This window comes from Eretmochelys imbricata, chromosome 9 (assembly GCF_965152235.1).
Source record: "Eretmochelys imbricata isolate rEreImb1 chromosome 9, rEreImb1.hap1, whole genome shotgun sequence".
Taxonomy (NCBI): Eukaryota; Metazoa; Chordata; order Testudines; family Cheloniidae; genus Eretmochelys; species Eretmochelys imbricata.
This window is the reverse complement of record NC_135580.1, coordinates 9,614,618-9,628,073: the sequence shown is the minus strand read 5'-3', so window position 1 is coordinate 9,628,073 and position 13,456 is coordinate 9,614,618. Positions and strand designations below refer to the sequence as shown.

At 41.4% G+C, this 13,456-nt stretch overlaps 1 protein-coding gene across 1 annotated transcript in view; it reads right to left on the bottom strand.

Moving 5' to 3' along the window:
• MCF2L2 (MCF.2 cell line derived transforming sequence-like 2) overlaps positions 1–13,456 on the bottom strand; it is a 308,714-nt gene that overhangs the window by 16,387 nt on the left and 278,871 nt on the right. The window contains exons 23-27 of the mRNA XM_077826650.1: positions 11,007–11,099; positions 10,213–10,291; positions 8,461–8,533; positions 4,318–4,427; positions 1,956–2,051 (exon numbers count right to left, since the gene is read on the bottom strand). Coding sequence (XP_077682776.1) covers positions 1,956–2,051; positions 4,318–4,427; positions 8,461–8,533; positions 10,213–10,291; positions 11,007–11,099 — 451 coding nt within the window. The remainder of the gene's footprint in view (positions 1–1,955; positions 2,052–4,317; positions 4,428–8,460; positions 8,534–10,212; positions 10,292–11,006; positions 11,100–13,456) is intronic.

Here is a 13,456-nt window from a genome sequence, read left to right as displayed (position 1 = left end):
GCTAGATGCCTTTAAAAGATCAGGGAGATGTTTGACTTCAGGGGCAGTTCTGAGGGTGGCAGGAAAGCAGAACTGGGACCTAGAGAGGTCAATGCCAAGATACCTACTTGCTTTTAAATAGGACTTTTTCCTTCCATGAGCTATGCAACCTGGCGAGAGTTGTTCAGAAAAGGTGTCTGCACAGTAGCCACACTGCTTGTATTGCCCAGGTCAAATCCATTGAGCAACCCCAGTATAGCCTTGTCACTGTTATTGATTACACCCCCTCTTCTAATGTGTACTGTATCTTGATGAGTCATTCTTTATAGTACTAGCAGGAGCAAAAAAATCCCCGTCACTAAACAGCGAAATGACAGCGTCCTGCAGGATATTGCATATTGCAGTTACTACCATGGGCTTCGTCCATGCCAAGGGAGGATCAAATCTCGCTCCCCTGAGCGCACAGAACAGAACAACAAACTGAAATCAATAAACACATGCATGATGTAGTATGTTTTAGATGTGTCAAAAGAATCATGAGTCAGAACCAGATCCTGCAAGTCAACGATTTGAGGGTGCTTAGCATTTAAAAAGAGTGGACCCTAAATCAACAATAGTTTGAGTAATGCCCATGCTCCACAGGGATAGCACTGTAAGTATTTCAGTATTCTCCTTTGCCCGGAAAGAGAATAGAAGGAGAAGACAGATCCCACAAGGACTGAGATGATTGCAGACAGAAGAGGGAAAAAGGCCCAAACCAAAACCAAGGGTTCAAAAAGCCCCAAACTGAATTGCAGTCTGAACCTGAATCTGATTTTGACTTTTTCAAATGTTTCTGTAACTGACCAAACCAAATCTGAAAACTGCCATCCCCTGGAGTCAAAATCCAGAACTGGATTTTGCAGCTTAGACCCTCTCTCTTTAGTGCTGCCTTATCTTAGCCGAAAGGACTTTGGGGCTGCTTTGGTTTTTGGTGTGTTCTCCTCTGCTATGTCACTTTTTAAATGTAATGCTTCCACTTTGCCTCTTTCTATTCATTGACATTTTCCTCTCCTGATGCGTCCACTCTCCATTATCCTACACTGACCTTTGGCCTCGTGGTGCACTTGGAAAGAAAATATCACTTATCAGAACAGGAGAAAAGCAAAAAACATCAAACAGTCAGAGGTTCTGTGGCCTGCAATGTGCAGGAGATCAGACTAGACGATCATGATGGTCTCGTCTGATCTTTAAGTCTATGAGTCATTTCAGAAAACTGCTTGCAAATTTTATTGCCCGTTTTCACTGTCCAAATTACTTCCTCTTCTTCCTGCTGGCATAATGGCCCCAGAAGCGTGCAGCACTTTCCTTCCAGGGACCTTAAACACTTTCCAAACATTCATGAGTCAAGATTCACAATACCCCATTTCACAGATGAAGAAACGGAGGAACAGAGAGGTGAAGGAATAATTTCCAGATCTCCTGATTACCAGTCCCCTGACATAACCACTAGACCATGCTTTATTAACCACTGACCACAGTTTCTTACAGAGCCTAAGTGATCTCACAAATGAAAATTTAACACGTTACACCAGAAAGCAAAATTGCTGGGTGGCTGGGTGTTCCCCACTCAAGAAGCGGTGGAAAAAGTTATTGTTGGGTATGTGTGTGTGTGTGTGTGTGTGTTTGTTCTGTGATTTAATAGACTCTTTCACGATTAGGCTCCTGTGAGAGGCCTGAATGCAAAAATGAACGTTTCGCATCTCGTCAGTTACGCTTTCCATCACCACACTAAAGACACAAACTTTGTGGATACTGCCATGGGAGCAATTTTGTAAAAAAGGATTGACCAGAGGAGCACGTGCGTGCGTTTGGATGGGATGCAGCAGCACCTTAGGAGGTAGTGATGGATGGCACCACGGAATGGAGAGAACATCATGGGATTGTACACAGGAGACAGATGGCTGGAGACTGAATGCTGCATGGGGTGATTTTACCTTTAGGTGGAGCTCTGCGGTTGGAAAGACCTTGTAATGTGAATCGCTTTCTAGCAAGAGCTGAGCACTCAAGGTTAAGGCTGGTGGAAGCATCAGCTAGGAGAGAGAGGCAGAGGGAAAAGAAATAAGACAGGAAGGGTCACCCTTTCAGCTTATGGGAAAGGAAAGGGTAGAGCTGGATGACAAGGAAAAAAAAAAAAAAAACCTTTAGATTCAGTCCAAGCTTGTGATACAACTGAAGAGGTGACATGAAGCCAGGTAAATTAAACTAGCTGGGCCAAGCTGATCCCTGGTATAAATCAACTGAGTTGCACCAGGGATGATTTTGGCTTGCTGAGTTTCCATGGAGAGTAAAAACAAAAAACTGCGGAGGAATGTGGCTATTTGAAAAGGAAAATAAATACAGTTTAGCAGCAAGCTAATTAAACACATAACCTGGTGCCTTGTGCTGTGAAAAAGTGTCGCTGTGATTTTAATAGGCAGCAGCTCCTGGCTCCAGTGGGAAATAAGAGATGAGGCATTATCATGCAGGAAAAATATTGACAATGAGTATTTGTCACCTCAACCCACTAGGCCACTGCTGTGGTATTTCACTTGGAAGTCTAAATCGGTTACTCAGATGCTTCCTGTGATTTAAGCCTTACCTGCTGACATCTTTCCAACAGCCTCCATGCAATTCAGCTGGCATACAATGATGCACTGTATCACTTGATTAGCTGGGATATCTTCTCTGCATTCACATGCCAATAAAACTAACAAACCAATCCCCTACCTGAATAAACAGTCAAGCTCCCTGATAATTACATTTACTTGGAGAAGTCACAATCACCCACACATATTAGTAAAAGAAATGGACCTGAACCCAGGTCCCAGATCCAAACACAACTGCCAAACTTTGCATGTCTTCTATCTCTCTAATGGACATGTCACACAGGAAAGTCTATGGCAGAGCAAGGGCTATAAACCAGGTCTCCTCACTCCAGATCCTGTGTTTTGACCACTTGACCATACAGGCCCTCTGCCTTACACTGTCATTATCTCACTGCCAATTGATTTCACCAAGGAGAAGCAAAAGGAGACCTGAAGTACCAGGGAAACACAGAGAGACAATGCATCCAGATAATATCCAGACTGACAAGCAACAGACACACTGTGATTCCAAAGACAAGCACATCCCATCACTTCCTGGTTTGCAGACAAGCTGCTATACAAAGGGAACGATACATAAGTGTGTGTGTGTGTGTGTGTACTAGCATTTTGCAAGGAATATAAAAGGAATAGGTTCTAAAGATGCCAAGAACAGGGAAAATAAGGTTTTTGTACATTCCATCCTTTTAAAGCAAGGGACATTTGTTCATGGCATTTGGTCACTAAGGAGTCACAAGGAAAACGGTAAGATGTGTGTGTGTCTGGGGGTTTCACCCTAATTTTAAAGTGTTTATTAATGTGGGGAAAAGGAGAAAGAAATCAAATACTTAACTTCAAGTCATATCTCTGCACTAGGACATTTTGACCACAAGTTCCCATTGTTTCCCAATGTTCTATGTTGCTTAGAAGTTGGCCTTCAAGTTCTAAATGTTGTACCACCCTGAGTTGCCTCGAGACCGTCACTTTCTTCTGCAGCCATAGTGAGCTGCAATAGGCCAGGTTCCCATACTGAATGCATCCTCTTGACCAGCTGATTTCGGCACTTCTGCTTGCGGAAGGCATTTGGGCTACAATGTGTGTGTGTGTGTGTCTAGATGTAGGACTAGAGTTTTCAACAAGTCAGGTGCACAGATGTATGCCTAATTTGCAAATATCACAACCGCACATGCAAATCAGGTAACTGCCTGCAGAAACTACTATATTTATCTATTTGCATGCACAAGTATATGATGTTCGGATACAACTGCATGGACAAATTAAATGCCCATTGTACATATGCCTGATTTAAAAATCAGGTCTATGCATAACTCCTAGACTTGAAAGGGTCAGATTTTTATTGGTAAATGTTGACCAATGAAAAAAATATTTCCATTGATAATAATCAAGATTCACAATTAGGTAAAGTAAGAAAAATGCAGCTTGAGAACTTATTAGAGACTGTCATTAAATAATTATGGTCTGAACCCTGTTAGCTGACCGTCCCCGGCTAAATAATCAGCCAGTTATCTTCTGAAGTTTACTTTAGCTTACACTGCGATTTTAAAAAATAACCATGGACATAATTGACTAAGTTCCGACTGTAAGTTTTGTAAAACCTTGTTTTCAATGTTAAGCTTGATTCATCCCAACAGTCTGAAGAATCCAGAGCTGGGTGTACAGAGATATAAATATCAGCGCCATGGGATAACATTCCACAGTGCCGCGGAACCCCTACCTCTCTTTTGTCTAGTGCTGGGACTGGAGTTTCTGCTCCTCTCGTTAGATGTTTCCCGGTTTGATGGCTCAGATTTATTTTCATACATGCTTGATGACTTCCTGCTATATCTTTGGGCAAAAGAAACAAAACCATTATTAGGTTATCACACGGTGACTGAAGGCACCACTTTTATGTTAATGTCCTCCTCAGCGGGCTACCATGGTGTTGTAGCTATGGCATAACCAATAATTCCATCCCCTTGTTCCCCACACACATAACTTGAGCACTGACTCCAGCCTTTCGTGTTACATCCTGTTGGTGGGAAACATTAATCAGAGGTGGAGTGCGACTGGAACCTCAGATCAGAACCAGTTCAAATTTGGGGTGAGGGGTTGGTTTGGATAGAAATCCCTAGATCCAAACCCACCCCTATGCTTTTGGTGAGTCAGCTCCCAAACTAGAAGGGACCCATTTCTGGCTCAGATGTGGCCAGAATCATTCTTGACAGATTTTGGCACAAAATGGTGGAAAACTCAGGAAAGCAGCCAATCTTGTGAGATTTCCACCATTCTGGGCCAAAATTTCATCAAAAGCAGCTCAGGAGATTCTGGTGCCACTGACTGCAAGATCAGGTTCTGATTTGGCCTGTGAAGCCAAACCCTGAATACCAAGACCAAACCTAATCCAGATCTGGATCCAAATCACCCCTTCTCACCCTATTAACTTCTGCAAGCGACAGCAGAGTGGCAGGGGTGTCATGATTTTTTAAGAGTGTTTATTAGTAGCAGAATGAGAATTCTGCTGAAAGAACAGAGCATTTGGTTACAAGAGGGTCCCCTCTCTACCCTATGCTCCCTGCTAGGACACTTTCCCAACAGTGGCCAGTCCCAGCTGCTCTGGAGGATGGTGCAGTGGCCTTAAGAGTGCACAATTCTGGAATAACCTGCCCCTAGGAAAGTTTCTAAATGACCATGTCAGTTCAGTGTTGGCTTACGCTGTGATACATGAGGGGTTATACCACTTCTACACATGTCTTATCCCCCCAATGTAGCTGTGGATATTCTCATTATCCTCACTATGATTTTTGTAATCCTACTAAGGGCTTCACCCCAATGATGTCTAGCAACATCACATGCCATCTGCATGCCTCAACCTTCCTTTCCATAAAATGGGGATGATAATAATTACCCACCTTACAGGACCTTTGGGAAACATAGCACTTTCCAAATATCTGCGCTGTAGGACCCACAGAGAAGGCACAAAGTGTTATTTTATACCCCTATGCTTTTGAACTATTGGAGATAAAGTGAATTTATTTCCTAAACCGCAGAGCATTCTGAAAGCCACTTTTTTATTTAGAACATCTGACCTGCTTTCTATGGAATATCACCCAAGATTTATGAATCTCTTTGGACTAAATTTGAATCTGTTCTTGAAACTAGATGTAGGGGATTATTTTTAAAATCAACAAGGGAACAAATCCAAAACATACTGACATTTTTGCATTGTTCTCTTCTAACAGTTTCTCTCTTGTTATGCTGAGATAAGCTGTAAATGTGCAGCTGATATAGGAAGAGGCTACCTACTGGGTCCCCTCTGACAGTGGGAAAGAGATCAGCGAAAATTTTATTAAAGCGAATGTTCAAATTATATAATATACAGGTTGAGAAAAGAGTGTTTCTACATCTGGGTATAGTGTTTAGATTATCCACAAATACAAAGTTTGTTTTTAAAGTCATAAGATACATATAGTGAATAATCAGCAATAACCCAAATTTAGGTGAATGAATTTAAGAATGCAGTTTAGATATTGAGCATCCAAGTATTTGGGTACATTACTCATGAAAAAAGTTATAGAGAGAGGTTGGTGGCGGAAAGCAAAATATATCAATGAGTGAAGATTGTCCCTCAGTAATTGAGAATTTAGGATAGGTTGTTCATTTAGAAAAAACAGTCCACCAGGAAAGTATTTGAGTTACTTTCCCGACTGCGCTTACCACAGCACTTATGTCTCCAAACTTCATCTCCAGGAAAATAAAATAGTGTTTCAAAGGAGAGATGCTTGGTTTGTGTAGCCACCTGTCTTCATGTACAGTATATGTATACATGGATACATGACTAAATTGTTTGCAAATAAGCAGAAAATGAAAATAGTAATTCATTTATAGTTAAACATTTAAAGTTATGGCCCATTTAAGTTTCGTAAACTGAAATAGATATAAAAATACATAAAGGGATTGTTTCACCATCACTGAAATGTCATACCTCTTGGATGAAACACCTACTTAACAATGCACAAAAGCAGCACATAATTGTCCAGGGTAGGAACTGAAGCTGTGGGGTGAATTTAGATAAGCAGAATTTAAATGAGCAGAGTTGCAATTTAGCCAAGACACCAAGGTTAACACCATTCCTCTTGCAAAAAGTGCCCTGAGATCTTTAATTACCACAAGCATCCAGGATAGTAGTTTTGCAAGTCTTTGTCTTCTGAAAAAGTTGTTACAGCATTTGACTACAATCTTGAAGGTTGCAGGTTTGAGTCTCACATGATCTCATGCTGAAAGGCCACCTCCAATTCACTCAGAAGCTATAGGGCTACATCAGGTTAGGGAAGTCACAGGCAGGTGGATGCGATACTGGTCACGTCACTCCCTGTACTGGTAGCTGTGAAACTGATGTTCCTTTACTGTGTCAGGCCGATGAGCCGCTGCCTTGGGGAACTCTGACTTTGACTACTTCCTGCTGAACACTGAGTTTTCCTATGAGGTCTCTGCTCCAAATACTGACCCAGCCCAACCCGGCTTTATCTTGTGGAATCACAGCACAAAGTGGGTGTGGCTGCTTATGACTAGATGAAAGAAAGCATACTGCATAACAACACAGAGATGGCATCATCCAGTCAGACTTCTCTGATGTTGCAATGAAGGTTTACTGTATTACTGTAAAGAACATAACAGCTGTTACATTTTATGTGTGAGCAACCCAGGATGGGCTGTATTTCTATGGATGAAACAGTCTGATGAATAAATTAGTTTCTAGCCACAGGGGCACTGGTGATACAGGTTGCTCTTCCGACAATATTGTTGCTGAATTGGAATTAACCAGTGCATCTTTTCCAATTACAAGGTTGCTCAGGCTTGTCACAGTCATAGGGAGATCATCCTCTACATGGGAGCATGTCACAGGGTGTGTCTGTCCTCTGAATCCATGTCTCCTTACCTCTGGGTCCACCCAAGAAAATCCATGGAACCCCGACCATGCAGAATAGCTATTTATGGACATCGGCAGGCTCAGGGAAAGGTTCACTCCTTCTCTTCTGTTGGCTTAGGACATTTTGTACCCTAATTCCTGTGTCTTTAATCCCACTGAGCCACATAGTAGAGAGGATCATGGTCTCCTTGGTTAGGATAGCTGGTGGGACAGATTGTGTCAGTGTTCCTTCATAAAGGCCTCTCCTTTGCCCCACTGCCCATATTAGCAATCACCATGCACCATGCCTTGCACTGTTGTGACAGTTTGGACAAAAGGTGTTTTGTCCAACATCCTCTTTCCCTCGGTAGTCAAGACAGTAAGATCCTCATTTTTCCTTCTGTTTAATCTGCTGTAGGTTAAACTAACATATGCGGCCAGTGGTTCCTCGAGTTAATTAACCATTGGCTGTAGTATTATACCTAGTATTTCTGCTTTGGAAACTCACATTGCCATGTCATAGGGTTAAATATCTGGCTTGGTTTGATAAATTTTTCTGGTTGCATTTTACTTTCATTGGAATTGTTTTCTCTTTCTGTCCTCTGGACAATTTTACCCAGAGATCTTCACCCTCATTAAACCTCATTAACCTCATTAAAGTCCATGATCCTTTTCAATGGGTCAATTTCAATTGACCCTGCTGCTGATCAAATTCATGGGTGCCTGTGGTTCCTTTAGAAAAGCAAACTCCAGTCTGTTGAGTGCATTTTGCTTTGAGATTATGGGTTTGCACAAACGCAAAATCTTTGTCTGCATTTATGTGGGTTGAGGACAGTGAAGAAGACAATGCTATGCCTGGGAAGTAACACAGCACATTCGTAATTCATCTGCACCTAAAGTTACTGAGACTGGAAAAGGTAAAAGATATTCTGATATTAATGCTTGGCAGGTCACCATTCAGTCTGTGATTACCTGGTTGAGTTGGAGGAATTCATCGGTGCATGGTACACACTCTCCGTGATTCTTTGGTGTAGCTGGCTTGCTTCTGTTAGAGAAAGAAAAAAAATAGCTCCAAATTGCACTGATCATTTCCTTTTTGTGGACACATAAGAGAACATGGCAAAGAAGACTGGACTCAGGTGTTGAATTAATAATAACTAGAGAAGGATCCAAATCAGATCCCTGGATCCAAATACGCCTGAAATGTGCTGCTCAGGTGAAAATCTTCAAGTTAAAACACAGGACACAATATTTTGGGGGCATCACTAATGAGTTAGAGAATCAGTGAGATACTGCTTGTATCATGGCTTAAACCCAAGGAAATTTTGATAAAACAGGCAGCAAGGGTGGGTCTACCTCCGTGACACAGATAACCCACTATACTAGCCCTGTATGGCTCAGCCCAGATTCCCTGTAGTATGTCCTATGGAATATAAGTTTTCAGACCACCACTTGAACACCTCCTCTCCACTCATGTCTTCACAGCACTATTCAACATTTTTTAGGGGTCTGCAAATGAAAAAAGATTGAAAACCACTGTTCTAGAGGCTTCAATTATTTATAATTTCTGTCTCCCTCTGAATGCAGTAGAGTTGGAGTCACAGTAAGGAAGGCAGCCTGGTTTACAGATGGAGCAGGGAGGAATGTGAGAAAAAGGCACCCATCATATATATTTTAAAACCTCTCTATGCTATTTCTAAAAGACTCTTTTTCTGTAAGATACATGGCGCAAACAGAATGCATGTGCCACCAAGGCACTCACTTGGGATAACCTGCATCCCTCACTCTTGGCTTCACCACTCACGCATGAATCCACCCCAAACTCATACCAGTGAAACTTTTATAGCATACTGCATTCACACACCCCCTCTTTTAGAGTTTCTTTGCAAGCTACTTTTCACTGCTGAGTTCATCCATTTTCTTGGCCAATTTTTTTTTTTTTACCTGATTTTATCTCATTGCTGTGGCACGTTTAATGCAGGTTAAAGGACAGGTGCCGGAACTAGATGTACTGCTGCACCCCCTGGCTTGAGGTGGTTTCTGGCATATACAGGGTTTACAGTTTGGTTCAAGGGCTCTCAGCACCACCCCCACTCTACAAATTGTTTCAGCACTCCTGGGTTAAAAGCAACAGTTCCTAAGGAAGAATTATATAAGACCTCACTGTACAGTCTGCATTGCCCATAGAATCACAAAGCCTAACATATTAATGCTTCTTTATATCTCTCTCTCTCTCTCTCTCTTAGGTACTTAAATGGGCCATTACCACAATATTTGAGCACCTCACAATCTTTCCTGTATTCATCTTCACAACACCCTGAGAGATCAGGAAGTGCTACTACTCCCATTTTAGAGATGGGAAACAGGCCCAGAGAGATTAAGTCACTCACCCAAGGTGACACGGGAAGTCTGTGTTGAAGCAGGGAATTGAACTGGGATCGCCTTTATCTTAGACTAGCACCTTACCTATTGGACTATCCTCCCTCTCATTTTCATGTTTTATGAGCAAGGCAAAAGACTGATGCTCACTAGTTTAATAAGGGTCAAACTTCAGTCATGTGTTTCACTTACAAACAATTACGCTGATTTTCAACATATTGGGCCTACTCTTGCGGATTTCATTTGGCAGCACGTACCCGTTCAATAACCCATTTTAGCTGCCCCCTGTTGAATGTCAGATACAGAGTCAATGCAACATCATGAAGATCACACACTATGTCCTACCTCTGCATGCTTCCAGTTGTCCTGTCAGGACTTTTCTAATCTCAGAAATCCAGATGTTTTTCAACTCAACGGAAGATGCCTATAAACACAGGAAAGGTGCAAAGCAGATATAGTTCAATGACATTGGCAATCCTACTGCTGCTTTAACCTAAAATTTACTTTTAGCCCTTCCTTGTGAGAAAAGTCTATGACCAGAACTGGGACCAAAAAAGTGTAGGGCACTTTACAAAATGAAAAATTACATTGGATCTAAAAGTTCCCATCATTATTTTTCTATCTGGACTCCCGAGTCATTTTCCATCATTTTATTTTCTTTTTCATCCACACCAAAGTCATGACAAATTTCCTCAAAGATAAAGGTGATGTTAGAACTTCATGAGCAGCATGACAGGGCAGGCTCAGAATCACTGTTGTTCTAGTAATGTGAAAAGAAAAGGAGGACTAGTGGCACCTTAGAGACTAACCAATTTATTTGAGCATAAGCTTTCGTGAGCTACAGCTCCCTTCATTGGATGAAGTGAGTGAGCTGTAGCTCACGAAAGCTCATGCTCAAATAAATTGGCTAGTCTCTAAGGTGCCACAAGTACTCCTTTTCTTTTTGCAAATACAGACTGACACGGCTGCTACTCTGAAATCTAGTAATGTGCTTATTCTGAGAAAGGGAGTAACATTAAAATCACAATCTAGTTTCCTTCATATTCTCTCTGTCTCCACCACTAAAGGAAATTACAACGTTGTTAAAGGAAACATGGCTGGAAGGAAGCAAACTCCTTTAGAGAAACCATTGTCTTTACCTGAATGATATAGACCTCTTCTCGGCCATTATACCAGATCTCAAACTTCTTATTATCACCCTTTACATTTTCTGTGATGCCAACAGTACTCATCTGTTTCAAAATAAAAAAGGAAAACCAGGAACTTAATGTTAACTTACTTTTAAATTATATCCCCTCTGAAGGGCACTATAAAAAGGACCTGTCCTATTCTGGATACCTTTACAGAGTGCATAAAATATGTTCGAATTATTTTTTAATCAACATAAAATTCACCATTGCATCCTTTTGCATCATTGCATCATGCCCTGGCTGGGATGATTTAATTGGGGATCGGTCCTGCTTTGAGCAGGGGGTTGGACTAGACCTCCTGAGGTCCCTTCCAACCCTGACATTCTATGATTATATGATTCTTTTAACTGTCAGTATTTCTCACTAAGAGATTACAGAAAAGCACTCAGTAGCTGCACATTTGTTAAATTCAAATGTTGACCCTGTGAAGTGCTGATCACTGTGGTGCCCATCCAGCAAAGAACTTAAGCACGTGAATGGTCCCAGCGACTCCATCATCAAATGTAAGTGCTTTGCTGGATCAAGTCTTTGTAGATCACACCCCAGGGCTCTGTGAAATGATCTCTCTTCCTGTGTGCAGGCCTGTTAACTTCAGTGGTGTTCCATGCCAATGCAGGACTCAGCCCACACAAATCTTATTGGAGAACTGGGGCCTAAGATGCTTGTGGTAAGGACTTGAGTGCTGAGCACCCACAACTCCCTTAGCTTCCATGTTCAGCATCTCTATGGATTAAGCCCTAAGGCTGCAGCTTGGCAAATCATATCATGTAAGATCCTGGAGGGGGCTTTAGGACAAAACTGTAGTACTTTTGATAGTTTCCAAACACATGAGGACAAAAGACTAAAAATATCAACACAACAAAGCTAATGTCTATAATTTTATAAAACTCTTATATTGTATTTCTCATCTCCCAGATCACCAGGTTAGATACAGAGTCTGTATTACACACTGCACTAGTGCAGTCAGCTATATACTGTAGGTGTTTTCTACTAAAGGTTACCTCCGATATTCCTGTTTTTACACGTGTTCAGATTGTATTATTTGACAAGTCGAATGCAATGATAGAAAGCAAGGCCATATTTTAAAACATATACACAGGGGAACACAGCTAAAGTTGGGTGATGAAACTTAACTCTGCATTACCTGACTTCTGAGTGCTTGGTTGCTCAACCTTAACTAGACTGTTGTCTAGCAAGTAAAGGCCTACTTGGGTGCCCTCACTACTGTAGGACTGGGTGCTTGTTTTTAATAGTGTATATACAGCAAAGCTAACGGCTCTCCACCTCTGCCCCTCAGCATGGGGAGGGAAAATTCTTTATACGTAGGCTTGTAAGGATTCGATTTTTATCACTAAGTGTTAGTAAATATCGATTTCACTGGCCACATACAAACGGCTGAAAAAACATTTCCATGAACAATCATCAAAATTTACAGATAAGCCTTTGCCTGACAAACATTTGATTTAAGGATATTTACTTTTGTATATTTTGACATGTGATGGGGACAATTTGTGTTTTAATGGTTATAAAGCTTTAACTTTTTGAATCTCAATGTCTATTATCATGAAATAATTATTAGCTGCCCTCCCCCAATTTTGAGCAACTGAAACATTGAAATAGATAAAAATCTTTAAAAATGCTTAAAATGCACACTGATATGATCTGCCAAAATCATAAAAAATAAAAAGAGAATTCTGCCAAGTGTACTTATAGGGACCAGGCCCCTCCACCTACAGATCCAAAGAGCAGGAGCTCGCTCACATGCTATAACATACGCCAAATTGGAATTCTTATCCAATCTTAGATACAATACACACATACTCTATTACTTTTATGTTTTTGAACAGCTGATGCCTTCATAAACAGACATGATTAATGGCTGGTGTATTGCAACGTCACACACACTGAGCCAAATGTTGTCCCAGATGTTGCCAACTGAAGTCCAAAGGATCACACCATTGTACAGTACTTGATGGGAGAATTTGACCCCCAGTAGTGTAGCTAATGTTAATAAACAATGTCAGGATTCAGGCGTTGGCACATCACCCCAGGAGTCATTTCAAGAGTCATCAAGTTTTTTGGGATTCGTTTGTAGATATTTTTGTAACAGAATATAGGTTGGAGTTCACAAGCCCAGTCCTGCTCCATTGCTAAAATCCACATCCACATTCACATCCACTCCACATCAAAATCCAGTGCTAAAACTAGAGCATGACGGGGCCCTCTATCTAGAACAATGAGAGACGGACCCAAAACCTGCTTATCCCTGCTCCTCTCTATAGGACGTAGCCAATGCAGAACACTTGAGGCTTCACTCTGTACTGAGCTAACTAACTTGCCCTGGAATCTGGGGCCCTTTCTGCTACAGAAGTCATGGAGTTCAGATGAAAATTCAGATC